Source organism: Xiphophorus maculatus, chromosome 15 (genome assembly GCF_002775205.1).
Source record: "Xiphophorus maculatus strain JP 163 A chromosome 15, X_maculatus-5.0-male, whole genome shotgun sequence".
In the NCBI taxonomy this organism is placed as follows: Eukaryota; Metazoa; Chordata; class Actinopteri; order Cyprinodontiformes; family Poeciliidae; genus Xiphophorus; species Xiphophorus maculatus.
Genome location: NC_036457.1, coordinates 22,924,080 through 22,942,494, shown reverse-complemented (window position 1 = coordinate 22,942,494; position 18,415 = coordinate 22,924,080). Strand labels below are relative to the sequence as shown.

The window sequence follows — 18,415 nt, the reverse complement described above, 5'->3', positions numbered from 1 at the left end:
AGTTCCTACTTGTGTCTATAATCAGCAGTCTTCCAGTCTGACATTTATGAGAAGTTTCAGTCTGGATTTAAACGCAACACAGCTCAGCTCTGCAGGCTAGCAGTGACACCTGACACACTGTGGACTCTTTGGTCCTGGTTCTTCTGTGGATCATCAGATCCTGTTCTGACACTTATAGCATGGTGTATAGTCAAAGCTTCTCAGTCCTATGAGGGGAATTCTCCTTACAGCTTCCCTCTTCTGTCCCCTGAGGTTCCATCTTACGTTCAAAACTAAACTTGGCTTTTCCTCAATACAAGGCCAGTGTCCATATGGAACTAGCCCCAAAACAAACTCGAGCCCTTTTCAATGGTTTATGCAAGGTTAGATCCTGGATGTCCAGTAATTAAAATTAATCTTAATGCCAGTAAGGCTTACATCATTTTGCGTGGACATTAGCACACTGATCATGTCTTTGGTTCCAATTTTCTCCTTTTTTCTGCTCATCTGTCAAAAACCTTACTTTTACTTTGGATGCAGTTGTCGTTCCTACTGGTGGGAATAAGAGCAAGACCATCTGCAAACAACCAGCATTTAAAAATATTTGTATTCACCCTTGACAAGTAAAAACTGCAATTGTCCAGCTCAGGTCATTTTTCAATAAATTCAGTAAAATCAGACAAACACATACAGTCCAGTTCAGTCAATCTAACTGTTCGTCCTCCATTTTAATAATACAGCTCCAGCTTAAAATGTGAAAATAAAAATCACATCTTCAATGAAAATCACAATGAAAATCTTCTAGCAAAAGTCAAGAGTAGCTAGAAGACTAGCTTCCTATAATATAGTCAATGGATATTTTTCAATTTCCCATAACAGCTGTCATTGTTTTAGCGCATTTTGAGTACTGCCCTTCAACATCCTTGACCTGACTCCATTACGATAGTTACAATGACTATCGTTAATTGTAACGATACAAGCATATCTCTTCATACTAGATTCAGCTTTACTTGAATGTATTCTTGATTCAGTCCATCTTTCTGTTTATCTTAAGGTGTAAAATGTATATTTGCAAAACTTTTATAAGAACAAATGAAAATGTTTCACTTCAGGTGCACCTGTTAAGACAGCAGGTGTTTCACTCATCAGTCGAAAGCGTTAACGTTTTAAGAGTAAATAGACCAGTAGATGATGTTGAAGAGGATATAAGATCCAGGAAAGATGACCCTGGAGTATTTGTCTATGGCATGTGTGTCAATCCAGATGCTGCTGTAAGCCCTGGAGCCAACATGGCCTGTCATCTGGTCAGTCTCCATGGCCAGTTCAACCAGCATCCTTTCCCTTCTCATGCCATTCTCCTCTGGCATGCCGTAATTTCCTGTGGTGTTGACGTCCACCTCACTGTAGCAATCCGACATCATGCCAGGATGAGCTATGCCGCAAGTACATGGCAACTGCAATGAAAGTTAGAAATGTATAAGCAATAGAAAGTTAGAACATAACTTGCAATACATGCAAACAAATAGTTATAATAATAAAAAGAAAAGATCTGGTTAAACAATAAAGTTACAACGTCAAACCAATTTGTATTCCAGATGATTAAAAATGTGACTTAATCCAGTAATAATTACTTTATTCTCTCTTTTTAGCTGATAATCTTTCTTTCAAAATGCCAGTTCAGTCAAAAAACCCGTCAGTGACAGGACATGGCACCAACCTTGTCCCGCAGTTTTCTTTCCTTGCGTTCCTGGAGAGTAGACAGGTAGTTGACGGCGGCATATTCTATGACCGAAAGGAAGACAAAGACGAAGCTGATCCACAGGTAAACATCCACAGCTTTAATATAAGACACCCTCGGCATGGAGGCATTGACTCCAGTGATGATGGTTGACATGGTTAGCACAGTAGTTATACCTAAAACAGAAAAAAATACAGTTATGAAGTTTCTAACTATGAATATAATACAAAGCCACAGTCAAAACTATACAAAGAGGACACAAAGGAAATCGCTATGGTGACCTTTCTCCACCAACATCCCATTATAAGCTTCAAAACCTTTCATACAGACAGTACATAAAAATCAGCATTGATTCTGAGAGTCACAGTCTAAACAAAAGCAAATAAAAAAAAACAAAAAAAACAAGTCCAGCTTTTATTTGAACTTTAAACAATGCTTAATATATTGTTCTACTTTAGATGACCACGGGTCATTTATGTGCAAGAAAGACTGCTGTCTAACCAAGTGGCACTCTGGCAGGAACAGCCCTGCGGTCGATCCAGAAGGACACCCAGGACAGCATGACCATCAGAGTGGCAGGAAAGTACGTCTGCAGCAGGAAGAAGAAGATGTGCCGCCGTAGGGTGAAGTTGATGTACAGCCGGTTGTACCAGCCTGGAGACGAGTAAAAAAACTAAATTAGGCTTCACAAATTCTACATGAATTGAGACACAGCTCCCCGTTCCCCTGCAGCACCTGTACTGCTGTAAAATGCCAGCTTTGTGGTCGTATGGAACTCCTGAATGAGGAACTGAGAGAGAGAAATTCTCTCATCCGTGTTTAAAGACCTGTTCCCTTCCTTCCAGTACAGCATCAGGTCATCGTCCGTATAGGCATCTGAACAAATAAAAAAGTATACACAATATATATGTTTGATTAAATTAAATAAACATTTGACACAAGTATGGCAAAAGTGATTATTCTTAAAATTACAAACTCAACAAGTACTAAAATTAACCCTCATATTATCTGAAGTTCATCAAAAGTCTTAGTAACTTACAGCTTTCAATTTCCAATGAGCACGTTTGTGTGTCGAGAGGAAAACGACTCAGGTCCATGCTGCACATGGCTGTGACTGTGACTCTGCAATCACAAAGCAAACATTTGTGGAGTCGCAGACAAAAATCTTCAGAAGCCTGAATATTTGCTGGAAACAATGTATTGTGGGAATGCTGAGAAATTCGTGCAGACTTATAAATATTTGTGCAGATGGGCAGGACAGGGCTGTTTTTCTTGTGGCCATAACTCAATTTTATTTCTAGTACTTTCTAGTGATAGATTTGATGGTGGTTAAAGCAATCACAACCAGCTCTAACAGTATAATCGTTTGAAAATGTAACTGGTTTTCAAAAGTATTCATACTCTCGAACTTTTCCATATTTTGTCACCTTACAACCACAAACATAAATATATTTAATTTGAATTGTATGTGAAAGACCAACACAAAGTGGTAAACAACTGTGAAGTAGAAAGAAAATTATATGTGATTCAAAACATTTTTTACAAATGAAAAACTGAAAGGTGCGGTGAGCAAAAGTATCCATACCCCCCGTGTCAATACTTTGTGGAGCCACCTTTTGCTAGTTCCAGCTGCTAGTCTTTAGGGTTTCGTCTCTACCCTGTATTTAGCTCCATCAATCAGCTCTTTAAAACCGCACATCTAACAGTTTTTGTTTTGGTTCTTACTCCTTGTTACAGTGCTTTCTGTTTATTGAAAATAATTGATTGGCTGAAGTGCTTTACAAGGATATAAAATAAACTATAAATTCACAGTTTTTTTCATTTCAAAAATCATTTGCCATATTTTTATTGTTTTTGTACCAGAAAGTGTAGCTGTCTGGGGATTTCAACTATTCAATAAAAGTTGTGTTTTGCGAAAAAAGATGGCGGATGAGTCGCATAGTAGGGAACTCTCTCCAGTCAGCAAACTAAAATACTCATAGAGACAGAACATAAACCTGTAGTGTCAGTGAAGATTAGTGCTGGTTCTCCAAAAGGTCAAAAGAAAATCAAGAAAGAAATAACAGAGCTAAAAACAAAGACAAGGTTTAATAAAAGTCATAAAAATCCATAGCATAAATAACCCTTGGTGTTTAATAAAAACAACAGTTTCTGATTAACAAATTATCAGAAGCAGGAGTATCCCAACTTCATATAGTTAGTTGAGCTGCATGTAATGTAGATCTAACCCTCAGCTGAATTTTACCCAATCCTTATTACTGGGACAGGATCTCAGCAGGAAGCAGGTTTCCAACAGAAATGTGTTAAGCCAACTGACTGGACAGGAGAGGGTGAAGTGGTTTGCAAACTGTCATCATCATATTCCAATCTGTTTTAGTCTGGAAAATATCCAACCGGCACTAACCCTGACCCAATGCAGATTAACCCTGGCCATGTGATGCGTATGTAAGTCTTTCATAATACAGTATATCATCCCATAGCAAAGTAACAGAATTTCTGACTGCAGAAAAATGCCTTCTCTGTTATGAGGGGTTATTGTTTCATCATCACATTTAAGCAGAAAAAAAGGTGTAAAACATTTAAATATTTCAAGTCAAACACCAGATTTTGTGGAATAATGACCCAGGCCTGAAATATCACCATTCAGTTTTACTTGCATCTCCTTGTCAGAAAGACTTTGCAGTACACAAGTCAGTCAAATTAAAAGGCAGCTGGTCGGCTGCTGGTCTTTGCCTGCGAGGATTAAAAAAAAATAGCTGTCTTAGTTCAGGACTTCCTATTTCTCACCAGGATTACCCGGTCATTCTCATGTCAGTAAACTTTTTTCTGGTTGGCCTTCATTTTTGTAATTTGATCTCTGCTATTTTACTGAATCCAATTCTGGTTCAATGTTATCTGATACAATTTGTATCGTCACTGTCCTTAAGTTACATTTGGTTTCATAAAGTTATAGAGGTTTGAACAGGAAAAAACTGGACTTTTTGTCTTGAAGATGCTTCTTGCTTTTAAAAGAAAAGATGAACAAGAAGTGACTTTGAACTTTCACTGAATTTTTATTCTAGAACTGTTGCCACTCAGGGTGGCAGCATGTCAGAGTATTTCTGTTACATTCATTGATTTCTTTCCCTTTTTATAAACTTTAATTCCTGCCTTCGTGGTCAAAAATTGTTTTTTTGAATAACAGTTCCTTCTTGTTTCGGATTCTGTGTATGGGGGAATTTTTCTGCCATAACTCAAAAATGCACATTTTCAGTCTGAAAGCAGAACTTCATGTCTTTTTTCTCAAAACTTGTAATGCTTGTGGTCAAAACTTATGCTCTCTCAAACCTTTCTCCTCCCGCTTAAAACTCGTCTCTGCTCGGATCAAATATCCGCTTGCAAACCTCTCTTGGTACCAAGAAAAAGTACCAAGGAAACGGTACTTTGACTTGGAACAAAAAAGTACCGTCGCCTGGCAACTTCTCAGCCAATAGAATGAAAGTGTGTTTGTTTCCTTCTAGTGGGTGTGCCTGTGTGGCCTTTACTTGAAAGAGAACATAAACTGTGGCTGTTAACTTCTTACTTTTCTCTAACTCCTGGATCGGTGCTCTATCTTTTCAAACCACCAATTGTTCATGGCAGATGGCAGCTCACATTGAGCTAGCTTCTGGTTCTGCTGAGGTTTTTTCATGTTAAGGGGGAGTTTTTCCTCTCCACTGTCTCTACATGCATGCTGTGTGAAGGACTGATGCAAAATCAGTGATGCAGCCCAGGCGATTGCCTGCTGTCACCACATGCTGGTCCAAGAGCTGTGAACGCAGAGATTCAATGACTCGATGCAGTCTGCTGGGTTCCAGGTAGAAACCTTCTGCTCTGTTTGATAACTACAGTTAATTAACTCACAGGATTGGGGCAGTTGATCCATTTAATAACTTCATGATTCTAACATCAATACTGATGTTATTGTCCTCACATGTTTCAGTCTGAAACACCCAGTTCATGATCACCGAGAAAAACCATTTTGTGTGAAGAGATGAGTAACAAGAGAAGAAAGAATGTAGCATTGTGCATAAGTACTTATGTTCGTCTTGTGCTGGATAAAAGACAATCTACGCCAAGTTATTCTTCTACTTTTTCCAAGTCAACAATGAAGCAGCAAATATTTTGCACTCTAATTTCCATTCAAGAAGTCAATCCATTTTATTCCCAATTGTTATAACATGGTAAGTTGCTGTGAACACTCTTGGACCTCTCATTTACATCAGTGTTATTAAAAGGGTGCAGCTGTAACCCAGGAGCCTCATGTGGAGCCGCTTGGATTATCCATCTTTTTTTGCAACCAGATCCCAAAGGTCTGCCAGAGTTCTTTACTTCACAGACTTGCTTCATTTGGACTCATAAAGTCTTCCACTAAATCTGTAAACATTTTTATTCTCAGTCAGTTCAGAAAAATGCAACAAGTCTTTAATATTTCAACTGTCCTCTAAAGAGGGGAGTGGAGGAGGATTCATTAAAAAGACACACGTTTGTTGTGTTTTTTTAACAAAAGAGGGAACATTTTTGATTACTGGTAATCTGTCAATATCTGGCGTTGATATTAGGATACTGAAAAACAGCCAGTCCCACCAACTGACGTTATTAAACTAAACTGTCCCAGTGATAAATTAGGGTTAGAAATACAACAATGGATTACCTGAGGCTGTAAAGGACTTTGCCATCAGGGTACACTCGCAGCATGACGTTGTCTGTGGTCGTGTCATGTGTGAACGACTTCTTAGAGTGGACAAAAAACATGTCAGGTACCCATATCTTCTTCACCAGGCGACCATCGAAAGTCATGCTCTGGTTGGTGTTGCTTTTAAATGACAAACGATCGTCTTTCCAATAGTGCCTCAGATACAAGGTCATAGTGAAATCCTTAAGAAAAGAAATAAAAAATTGCTTTTCATTGTTGCTTCAAGTAGGAACAAGTGCAGAGAGCTGTTTCACAGTTACCTACCATATCAACCTCTGAAATCGCATCCAGGCTTTCAACCTGAACATCCACTCCAACTGGGACGGCAGGCCCTAGAAAAACCGGATACAACTGTTTATTTATAAAGATCCACTGACCTCTCATTTACATCAGTGTTATGAAAAGGGTGCAGATGTAACCCAGGAGCCTCATTTGGAGCAGCTTGGATTATCTATCTTTCTTTTATTCCAACTGTTCTGATTTAGACAATGACTTCTGCTTTCTATTGCCAAATCCCCTTAAAAGCTGCTGTGTGCTGATCCCTGTATCCTGGGGACCGAACCGGAGGCATGAGTGCTGTAATCCCAACAAACATTAAACCAACAGCGTATATATATATATATATATATATATATATATATATATATATATATATATATGTTATTTTGAAGGTTCAATTTATGTATCCTTGTAGGACCACATGAAAACATATGGGAGTCAGATTTGGCCCCAGGGCCTTTAGTCTGACACATACTGTATGTCTTAGACAAAAAACTTTTTTTAATTTAAATAACTAACTGAGCTCACTCTCCTGTTATATCACAAAGATATAGTTGGGATGAATGCATGAGTAAATTGAAATGACCTCTTGGAAAGTGTGTTGTGGCACTGAATTAAATATTACACCAAATGTTTGGCCACAGTGATTTCTAAGACAGGGATGTGATGGCAGTTTTAAGTTAGAGAGAGAAACACTAAACATGTCCATTAAACACGTGACCTGGCATTTCATCCTGTCCTGTGTAGACTGACTTAAAATCATATTCACCAAAAGTGTGGCAGATGTTAGAGGACAGATGTGGCTCTTATGTCCTGAGCCACATGTTTTATTTCCCTGGAAAACAGAATGTACTCCTGATTTTTTCTGTCTGCTTCAGCTCTGGTTTCTTGGTGGCTGAGAAGACGTGTGTTTTGCTGACCCAAGTAACTGTGCACTGTAAAACATTTGAGCCACATTTAGTTGTGTCTACTGTCTTCTGATCTATAAGTCAAATAAATTTAGCGAGGAATAAATCTTGAACCCAAATGTGTGAGTTTGTGAAAGATAAACTTAGAGTAGCAAGTTGTGTTAACTTTAGTCAAACCTCTAAAAGTTAATAAACTAGAATTTTTAAGTTAGCACTGTGCTGTTTACTAGAATTCATGATCAGAACAGAAGTTTTGTTCTTGCAATTTGAAACAAGAATTTGAATTATTCCAATAAGTATTAGAGAAATGTGTGCCCTTTAACTAGGTGAGGGAAGTTTTTTTCTTGCATATTGTGAAATAATTATTAGGTTTAAAATACAGCCTTAAGTTAAAACTCACAATTCAAGATTAATGAACTTAAAACACAATGCTTAGACAACTTGTCTCTTGTTGTTGAATCAACTTCATGAACTTTAATTTCTGAGTTCAAACCAATACAGTTTGCTTGATGACTTAAATGCAGGTGGACTTTCATTTCCAAATTAAACCACCTTCAAATGTTTTAAAGTGTAGGGTTTATTCCAATCTCTATCTTCTAGATGCTTCATGTCATCTTTGGCTTCTGGTTGGTCCAGTAACAACCCATATGGCACGGTCAGTTATAGAGCCAGTGACTTCCATGAGGAGGCCACTGTTCACAGCAGCTTCCCCACATCCTGCGGTGCTTCAGGAACGTCCAGCTCTGAAGTTGTACGTTCCCAAAGCAAAGTTTGTCCTGTGGTTTCTACTGACTGCCTCAGCAGTGTTCAATATGCTGGGAAAAGTATGGAGAATGTCCCACAAGAGTCTCTGAGGCCTAGATTGACTGACTGCTTCAAATATGGAGTCTTCTTATAAAATATGTATTCAGTCTCATTAGCTGGTAGTTTTAGTATCTGTGGAGCAATTTAGGCTACAGCCTTTAATTGAATGAAGTATTCCAAAAACTCAATCTGAGATTATGAATCTATAGTGGAATCCAAGTGAGAGACTTCAATTCACAATGACTTCAGCTTTGAGTCATAGAGCAGATTAAGAAGGCAGTTATTGAAATCGAAAGCTACAGACAGGCTGCTCAGTAATTAATCACTGGCTTGCAACAGCATGGTTCCACCGTAATCCCACACTGTTATGTCATCTTTGCCAGCCAGGACTGGGAGCTCTCACTACTATGTTAATAAAAGAACCGAGCCTGGAGAGCGTAGATCAGTGTTTACAGTCAAGTCTAGAAAATCAGCTGGATATTTATAAGCAACACACCTGAAAACACATCATAACCCACGAGTTTCTGCACAGAAGGTTCCAAAAGATGAACCGCCTTACCTCCAAACCCTGGTCGCATTGTGAAGTCGTGGTCATCTATCCTCAGCAGCTGCTCTGACTTTGTAGCCCTGGCTTTAGTTATATCTGGACTTCTCTTGAATATCGGGCTGAGAGAAAATAAGGGAAACTTTAATCATTGAAGAAAGAGTGAGAATTCATGTCTTTGGGGCCTTTGTTTTATCAACACACTTCCTCTGTTGGGCCCTTTTAGAATCTGTTGGGATTTTAGTCATTTTAAAGTCATAACTGAACATTTTTTGAAAAGTAGGGGTTGTGAGTTGACGTTGTCAGGGAGGGTGGGTAAAAATAAAACCTTAAATCTTCTGACTTCAAGAAAAGCCCTCAACCATTGAAGTTCTTGTTTCTAATTCAGCTTATTTAATATGATTAGATTGTTATTAGAGCAGTGACATAAACCCACAGCAATTTCTAAACATTTGTCAAACTGGGCTACAGAATCTCAAAACTAGGAACCCAAAACTAATGATGTTCTTTGGTGAGCAAACCTAATAACAATTCAACTGAGTTTTGGATGTTTAACATTTTTGATACTTTTATTAACTTCTTATTATATATGTATTCTGTTAAAATGGCTGCTTCTTCAAAAAATCATTGTAGGTGAGTGTTTTCTAGTTCTTTACACATGATGTTGTTCCACTAGTTCATTGTATTTACCATTATAGCTTTCCATATTGAGGTTGTTCTTCTCAGGCAAATAATCTGATGAATTTCCTAATTCTAAAGGCTGAGGAAGGATTATATAGGGTTTAGTGAGAAACATGAAACTGGGCCATCTGTCGCTGTAGATACCAAAAACAATGGTGTGATTAAAATGTTGACCTTATGTCTTAAAGTCCACCATGCTTCTTTAATCTCCACTTTCAACTAGCCTCAGTCATACTCCTAATTGAACTAAAAATAGACAAAAACATAAAAATACCTGCCAGTCTTGTGACTGAGTCCTAGTGGAGACATCTCTTGTGTCAATCTGAAATAAGAAAAAGATGACATTTTATTATGCACTATTAGATAACATTACAGCAATAAGGGAGCTAGAAAAGTAATGGTCTAACAGTCATGTATTTCTGAGAAACCCAACAGAATTTATAAACTGCAGCAACATTTATATTGTTCATTAATTCATTTAAATCTCTAACAGTTGCATTACATTAGAAAAACTACTTTATTCTTTAGAAAGTAAATACACATCTAGAAAGTTTGGCCACCAAAAAGCACAAGAATGGAAGAGACTAATGTTTACAGTTGTTTTAAATGAGCCACCCTTTAAATTGTTTTAAAACAGAACATTTGATCTGCTCTATAGAAGCAGCATTAGATGTTCACCTGCTCTGAAGTCTGTGTTTGACATCTGATTCTCCACATTGTGATGCTCTGAACCTTTTCAACATGAGACAGATCTGAGATGCAGGCAGACCCGAAGCTCTCCCAAACAGATTTATTGTTTCACATTAGTCAGAGAGAAGCCTAGAGTATTTATAAGAAGGATCACATTGGTCTACTGTCCATTGCCATTTACACTCCATGTGAAAAGCATATTTCAAGTGTAACCCTGCAGAGTAACTATTGCTAATATGCTTATCAGACACAACTGTTAAGAAAACTTAACTTATTATGTATTCTTAAACCCAATAGATGTCTTATTGTGTATTAACGGAAGAAAGTCAAAGGTCATCCGCTTTTTTGTTCTTTGCTGCCTTGGTATTGGATGGACCATGGGCCTCTCTCCCTGGGTGGATATCGGCAGATGGGGTTTCCTATAGGGGTCGGTGGGGAGCTGACAGGAGGACAACTCCCTTCTCTCACTCCATCATACTACACATGCAGAGCCTTAGGGTGCAGGCGCACATCACAAAGAACATCATTATAGTTGTGACCACATAAGTTCCTAAGGTTCGGGATGACGTGAAATAGAACTACAACAATTTGTAGTAATCCATTAACCCCATGAAGCAGGCTGTAGCTTCACTGAATAAATCTCCAGTTAAAACCAGTAAAATCATCTAATCTTCTCAAATCTGAAATCCTCTGACAGCTGCACTGCAGGGAGACAGACAGCCTTCAACTGTGGCAGGCCATTAAAACATTTTAAAGATCTTTGAATTTCCAAGTACCGGTAGATTGAAAATAGGGTTTTATTTTTAGCCCTGTTTGTTCCTGCTACAGTCATACCAAAGATACATAGTAATAGTTCAGGAAGCAGCTAACAATCATGTGAAAATTTGATGGTCAGTTTCAAGAACTGCAATGTGTAAAACCTTAATGGAGTCTATTTCTTACTCAGGAATTTATTATACAGGATTTATCCTTTGTTATTCTCAGGAAAACAACCTCTGTCCTTGAATGTCACCTGACCCGTTACTGAGACTTGAGAGTTCAGTCCAGATTTCATACTAAGGTTCAAGAGTGACTTCAACTGACTTGATGAAGGCAGGAGATCCACTTTCAGCTGAGTGGATCAGCAACTGGAAGTAAAGACAGTCTACTATTCAGGGTCAGCATCCGATGTGAGATAGGAAGAAACAGCTGGGGGAGATGAGACAGGAAATCAGTGGAATAGTTCTGAGAATCTGGCTGTCAAATAACATCACAATCGAAACACAGCAGGCAGGCAGAGCAGCCGGTGATAGGAGTACCAGTCCTATTGATTCATTTGGTGTTGTGTGCGTAGAGTGAAACATCAGCCCCATAAACATGTTCTCCAGCACTCTGCATCTGACACAGAAGGAATAGCTTTCTTTCCAACAGTACAGTACTTTTTCCCTGTTGCACACAGTGTGCCTCCTTCTGTGCCACCTGGGTTATCATACAGCTCTCAGCCCACAGTCACTTGCATCAGTAGAGGTCACAAAGCAGGGTCAAACCGTGCCAGAGGAGACTAACCACCAGGAGCTTTTTAACTCCTCTAAAGCTTGCTTGTGTATCTGAATGTCCATTATAATGTGTTCTTGTCCTTAATTCCTAGGATGAAGAAACCTAACCTAAAACTACAGAGATGTCTTCCCATGAAGCACTGCACTACCGCTCATACCAAGCAGCAGCTTGACTGCACACAGCAATGATATCCACATAGTTTTCCTTAAGAATTTCCATCATCAGGTTCTGATGAGCTGAAAGAACAGAGACCAGTCACTGAGGGACTCTGTAGAATGTGAAATGATCATACCTACTGCAGTAAAACTTGTCGGTGCTATCTTCATGCGTGGGCAGTTTGTAGTGTCAAACATCAATCCCAGAAAATATTTTTGCACCTTACAAGAAGGCAAACAATTAGCTTTCCTTAATAACTTTGAGTTGCTTAAAAAACTGGGATCCACTCAGTTTTCATCATCACTCTCAGACAGAAGACACCTCTTGCAAATGTTGTGCCCCCTATTCTCACCTCCTGAGACCGGTTGGTAAGAAAGTTCTTGATCCAAAGGCACATTGTGTTGAAAGTCCTGCGTCATGGAGCTACACTATCAGCTTCACCAGGATGATGCTATTAAAACTTCTACTGAAGTCAATGAATAGCATTCTAGCATAAGTGTTAGGATGCTGCAGATGTGTCAGGGCTGTGTGATCCTCTGTGGACTGATTCTTCCTGTAGGCAAATTGGCACCTGTCCAGACCAGCAGGTCCAGCAGGTTATCCTTGATGTGTTTTAGGATGAGCCTCTCAAAGCACTTCATCATGACTGGGGTTTATTCATATCTCTTTGGCCATTACCATAGCCTTACTTCTCAGATGACCGGTAGGCAGCATCATGGGCTCTGAGCAGGGAGCGCACAGTTCCAGCCATCCACAGCTTCTGATTAGGTAAAACCTTGATGGATCTGTGCAGGACTGCAAATAAGACAGAACAGCAGATCTAGAGATCTGAGCTCTCTTTGAAAACCTCCCATTGAGTGATCTCAAAACAGTCCTGAAGGGATGAGGAGGCCTCCTCAGACCTGAACAGTTTTAATGTCGGGTTCTGATCTGCAGATCAGTGGTCAGTAGGCAGGGATGAGTTCAGCTGTGATGTGGTCAGACAGTCCCAGATGTGGACCTGCTGCAGCCTCGTATGTCCCTTTGATATTAAGGTAGACCTGATCCAAGATATTGTTGTCTGTTGGAAAATGTATGAATTTGTGGAATTTGAGTAGCATAGTCTTAAGTACTGCTTGAGTAAAATCTCCTCCCACAACAACAACTGCCTCAGGGTGAGAGTTCTTCAACCTCTTATCAGATAGTAAAGCTCCTCCAGAGCTGTTAGCATTAGCTTTTGGGGGAATATAGACAGCAACCATTAGAATGGAGCAGAACTCTCTTACCAGCAGAAAACGATACACTTGATATATGATAGTGGACAGAGTTTTATCAGGGCAACATTATCCCTGATAAGTTAGGGAAGTTAGGGTAAGTTATCCCTGATTGTTTAGTTAAGTACTACTCCAGAAATACATCTGGTTTTGCCACCTAGTGTAAACAGAAATTGTAGACTTGAGTGGATATTAATTATAGATGACTGACACAATAAAGGAGAAATCAAATGTAAAAAAAATACCCATAAGATGAATGTAAAAGTTGTGGGACTAAAAAGTAGCTACTCCATCTGATGATACCATGTGCTGCATTGTGTTTCTTTCTTCTATTTGTAAAAATGATTAAATGTGAATACAAAATATTGCAGTGCCACACTGGGACTGGGACACCTTATAGACTAGAGATCTAGAGTTTAAAACAGAGCAAAGCTTTGGTTTGCATGTGAGCTGTTTTTTCCTGACATTAGGAAGATTTATTTCTATTTAATTCTGTTATTTCTGGAAATTACATAACTTTGGTTCTATAGTAAAGCCCTCTAGTTTTCAGAATATTATTGTCAAAGTAATCCTAAACCTTGATACAACTGGAAATCAGAGACATCATCTCTGAAATGTCGTTCACTTTGCACTGACCTGATGTGTCTATACGGTTGCAGACTTTGCCCTCTGGTGCGCTTGTGTCCGGACACCTCGACCATCCAGAGCAGCACGCTGAACAGAACCACATCCGTATGCATGACGTCCACAGCCACAGCCTTCTGCTCCAGAACGCTCAAATGTGCAGCCCACTCCAGAGTCTGGCAGTGCACAGGCCGGACGCTCCGAGCATGACTCGCACCGAGAGCATAGTAAGAATGCCTACATGAACGTCAAAGTCTTTAATCTCTTAGACGATAGGGATGCGGTTAGCCCGCAAATCTGCACAAGTCAAATGGCACGGATTTACTCTGCGAGCGCCGAGTCAATAAAACCGCAGCGCACGTTGATCCAAATGGTGAGAGAGGTGGAAAGCTTTGGACAGAGTTTCAGTCACCTGATGTCGTTTCAGAATCACCAATTCTACACCAACTAAAGATGCATTGTTTTCACAGTGGGTGGGACCCGGAGGTCCCGTGGAAACCCCACGCCTGCAGCAGGAGAGCGCAGGACGCGGCTGACCGCTGCACCTCCACGCCCCACCCAGTTGATCTTTCCTCTGATTCAGTTTGTCTTACACCAGGACTCGAACCTTATGATCCATGATCAGAAACACATTAGGGCATTGCTTTGCCCCAGTTTGTTTCAATTACCAATAAGTGGTGTATAGAATATTATGCAACAGTTTGATAATCCTGTTGGCTACAGTACGAACAGTGGATGAGTAATTCCACAGGGTTTTTCATCCCATCAGCATATTTGCCTGGTCTACCTTCTAAAGTAGAATAAATGGAACAATAAATAAATAGACCTACTGTTTCTTTGATCACTTTTACCACTTCCTCCCCCTGTAAGTTGCAAATTAAGTAAAAATGCAGTTATACACAATACATAATAAGAATACTAATAATAAAGGTTTTAACCGATGTGTAAAAAAAAACATGAGACAATTTTTATTAATAAAAAAACATAAGTTTAAAGTTTACAGACTTTTTCATAAAGAAAAACGTGCAATTACTTTACTGCAAAATCATAATTACTATTTTTATTACAAGTATTGAGATATTCATCCTTCTAATTACATTTAGAGACTTGTTTCTTATTGTTAAATCAACTCCATGAGCTAATTTCAGAGTTCAAACCAAAAACAATTTTCTTGTTGACTTTAATTTCATTTTCAAGCCAGCAGGTAGACTTTCATTTTCAAGTTTTACCAAGTTACTTATATTGTCTGTTTGTGAACAAGTATTTTTGAAATCATTATGTTATTGGTTAATTAACCAATAACATCTAAGAACTTTAGTTTTACTTGATGGAAGAAGGCAGAAGTAACTGCTGACACTGGTGCCGCTGCATTTGTCACCAAAGCTTTGGCCTCTAACACTGAGTCAGTGGTCGCTGTATGAGTATATATTATTGTGTATTATTGTTTTTTTTATTTTTGTTATTTGTTAGAAATACAATTACTCATATACTCAATCTGACACTAAAGCTGTGGCATATGACACAAAAGTGATGACATATGCCATGCTACCAAAATATATTTTAAAGCAACATATTAGAAGCATGTTTTAAAAAATATATATTTATTTTAAATTTTGAACATTCTTAGAAATGTATCCAATTGATAACATGCTTAAAATGTATTTCAGAAAAAATGTAGCCTATTTAAAATAAGTATATGTAGGCTAGTTTTTCACCTGGTTGACTTTATCTCTTATTTTGGATTTCTGAATCTGACTTTTGTAAAACAGTCGCATTCTGAGATGCTGCTTCAAACTCTGAATATTTTTATTTAAACACAAACTGCTTAGTTTCTCCATGTTTTCTGACTTCTGTTAAATTTCAATGTTGATGCAAGTTTTGAATTGCTTTGCCTTTTCTAGATCAGATTGATCTGATATAGCAGTTCTCTTGTGTCTTTAACATGAAGGTCACAGATGTTTCCCTATCAGCTCATATAATAAAAACACCTGCAGTCAATTGTATGTGTCTTCTTCTTAGAATTACTTTGAAAAATATTTTGTGGTTTCCACATTTATTATGCTTTTATCAGCCACAGAAGATATTTGACTGGACATGATACAATTAGTGTGCAAGTCTTCTTGGTTGTTTGTCCTGTGGAAGCACCAACAAACTGCCTGTGTGATGCAGCGCAGCATGGATCCCCATCAGTCCCATTTGGAAGTCTTCCTTTTCATGTGTCTCTCTCCTTCGCTGTCTATCGCTTCATAAAGCTGCTGGTCATTTTCTTTCATGGCGTGCAGATAGCCCAGGTAACCCACGCTCAAGGTGATGGCCACCAGCCCAAATACCATCACTGGTTTATTCTGCAAAACAACACAGCTCCATGTTAAAAGCCACATAGGGCTATTATCACATGATAATAACAATATCCTACTAAGAGCAGCAATCCATAGAGCTTTAATTGGGTCAGTTTTGACGTTTTCAAAAGAGTCATGGCTTTGAAACCTGGCATAAACAGCAGGTTTCAATCAATCAATCAACCATAGAGGTTTGCAAAACTGCCGAGAAAAGAAGCGACTCAGCAGCAGTTAGAGGCTCCACAGTTTAGTCTAAAACTTCCTGAAATCGCGCTACTGTGTTGTAAAACTCTTAACACTTCTCTCTTTCTGTGTGTGTGTGTGTGTGCGTGCGTGCGTGCGTGTGTGTGTGTTAGGGTCTCACTGGTTTTATGAAGAGTTCAGGATTGACAGCACGGAACAGTGTGGTGGTCTGTGCTCCTCTCAACCCAGGCGTCCGGAAGCCTTTCTCCCCGGCGCTCTCCTTCCCCTTATCGGCTTCTTTTTCCAACATTTTCCCTCCGAAGCACACAGAACTCAGCTGGAGAAACCTGAAAAAGGATCTCTAGTGATCATAATACTATCCCAAATAACATTTCCATTCTCCATTTGCTTGCCTCACAACCTTGCCACTTGTTCTTCTTCTGGTTTTCCTCATGCCAACCAGGTGCACACTGCCATCTGCTGGATTTAAACAACATTCCGTTTAAAGGGCCAAATCGCAACTAAAGTTGGGAAACATGACACGGATTTCTGCCCGATTTTACCCCCGATTCCCGGACGGAAAACGTTGAGATTCATCTGCCGTAGTTGCGTTCAGTGGGTCGGGCGGGTTGGCACTAAAATCTGAATGTCTGAGAATGGATGGAGACTAGATTCTGTGTGAGATGGGAACAGGCCAGACCCGACCTCAGTTCCTGTTTGACAAAGTTTGATGTTTTTTAACCAAATCTTTCACAGTCATGACAAGTTTTTAAAAGTCTAGATATTCACAATACCAGACTGGTATTTATTGTGAAAGACTGAGGGACCACAGACCAAAGGAGTTTAAACAATCATACCAGTAGGTGGCGGTAACAGAATACAATCTCAGAATTAGGACGGGCTGTGTTTCTTTTACACTCCGTAAAGTGAATCAATGTTGGAGAAGAACGGGGGAGGGGGCGAAATATGAGCCACATTTTACAGCACCAGCCCATTCCTGTGCAGACACTGGTGCTATGCATCACAAATAGGAAAGAAAAATGTGAGGGATGTAGAGAAAAAGGGGGAAAACAGGTGGAACATACATATTGTGGGGCAAAGAAGAATTTAGTCAGCCACTGATTGTGCAAGTTCTACTTAGAAAGATGAGATCTGTAATTTTCACCAACGGTACACTTAAACTATGAGACAAAAATGAAATCCATTGTATAGAATTTGCAAATTATGGTGGAAGATAAGTATTTGGTCAATAATACAAGTTCAGGTCAATGCTTTGTAACATAACCTTTGTTGGCAATAACAGAGGTCAAATGTTTCCTGTAAGTCTTCACAGGTTTGCACACACTGTAGCTTGAATTTTGGCCCATTCCTCCATGCAGATCTCTTCTAGAGCAGTGAAGCTTTGGGGCGGTCACTGGGCAACACGGACATTCAACTCCCTCCACAAATTTTCTATGGGGTCGAGGACTGGAGACCAGTTAGGCCACTCCAGACCCTGAAATGCTTTTTACAGAGCCACTCCTTCGTTACCCGAGCACAACGGCATGTTGTTTGATTTGTACAAGGTGGAGGAGGCGGGGGTTGGTCTCTAAACTTTAATATTTCAGTAACAGTTTCTAAACAAAAGCTGTATAAATGGAAATTCATCAGCACAAATGTAGCACACTTGATTGATACCAATTGTGTTTGAGAATTGAATTAGGTGGGAGGCTGGTTGACTTTTCATAACCTCTGGAAACCTTTACTAAAATCTTTAAAATGATAGGGGCACAAAAATATTTACTGCACAAACATTTGACACTAATTTTGTTTTATTTAAAGATGGCTTAGGGGTGGTCACTTCACTCAGGTAGACCAACTATGCTACCTGGTCTGCACACTGTAGGGTGAAGATCATCAACACATTCCACTATTTTTTTTTTAAACAAGAGCTGATCCATTCAGTGCAGAATTGATCCAGTTTCTTTAAATTACATCATGTTTTCCT

At 39.2% G+C, this 18,415-nt stretch overlaps 2 protein-coding genes across 2 annotated transcripts; both read right to left on the bottom strand.

Annotated features, from left to right (window-relative positions):
- Positions 1–688: 688 nt before the first annotated feature.
- On the bottom strand, positions 689–14,480 carry LOC102218978 (gamma-aminobutyric acid receptor subunit rho-1-like). The gene is made up of 10 exons (XM_005806034.3): positions 13,919–14,480; positions 9,922–9,969; positions 8,982–9,088; positions 6,696–6,763; positions 6,390–6,613; positions 2,757–2,839; positions 2,453–2,593; positions 2,219–2,371; positions 1,697–1,893; positions 689–1,433 (listed from the first exon to the last, which is right to left on the bottom strand). The coding sequence occupies exons 1-10, from the start codon at positions 14,020–14,022 to the stop codon at positions 1,146–1,148; spliced, it is 1,413 nt and encodes a 470-aa protein (XP_005806091.2). The 5' UTR covers positions 14,023–14,480; the 3' UTR covers positions 689–1,145.
- Positions 14,481–15,907: 1,427 nt separating this feature from the next.
- Positions 15,908–16,899, bottom strand: smim8 (small integral membrane protein 8). Its single transcript, XM_005806033.3, has 2 exons — positions 16,610–16,899; positions 15,908–16,251 (listed from the first exon to the last, which is right to left on the bottom strand). Exons 1-2 carry the CDS (start codon positions 16,736–16,738, stop codon positions 16,093–16,095), a joined length of 288 nt encoding a protein of 95 aa, XP_005806090.1. The 5' UTR covers positions 16,739–16,899; the 3' UTR covers positions 15,908–16,092.
- Between the last annotated feature and the right edge of the window lie 1,516 nt (positions 16,900–18,415).

Excerpts from the sequence above, each read along its gene's own strand:
- smim8 (XM_005806033.3), bottom strand. The coding sequence starts at position 16,738 with ATGTTGGAAAAAGAAGCCGATAAGGGGAAGGAGAGCGCCGGGGAGAAA. Across the intron at positions 16,252-16,609 it reads CTGAACTCTTCATAAAACCA|AATAAACCAGTGATGGTATT; the intron begins GTGAGACCCTAA and ends GTTGTTTTGCAG.
- LOC102218978 (XM_005806034.3), bottom strand. The coding sequence starts at position 14,022 with ATGCATACGGATGTGGTTCTGTTCAGCGTGCTGCTCTGGATGGTCGAG. Across the intron at positions 9,089-9,921 it reads CTCAGTCACAAGACTGGCAG|CCCGATATTCAAGAGAAGTC; the intron begins GTATTTTTATGT and ends ATTTTCTCTCAG. Across the intron at positions 6,764-8,981 it reads AATGCGACCAGGGTTTGGAG|GGCCTGCCGTCCCAGTTGGA; the intron begins GTAAGGCGGTTC and ends CGGTTTTTCTAG.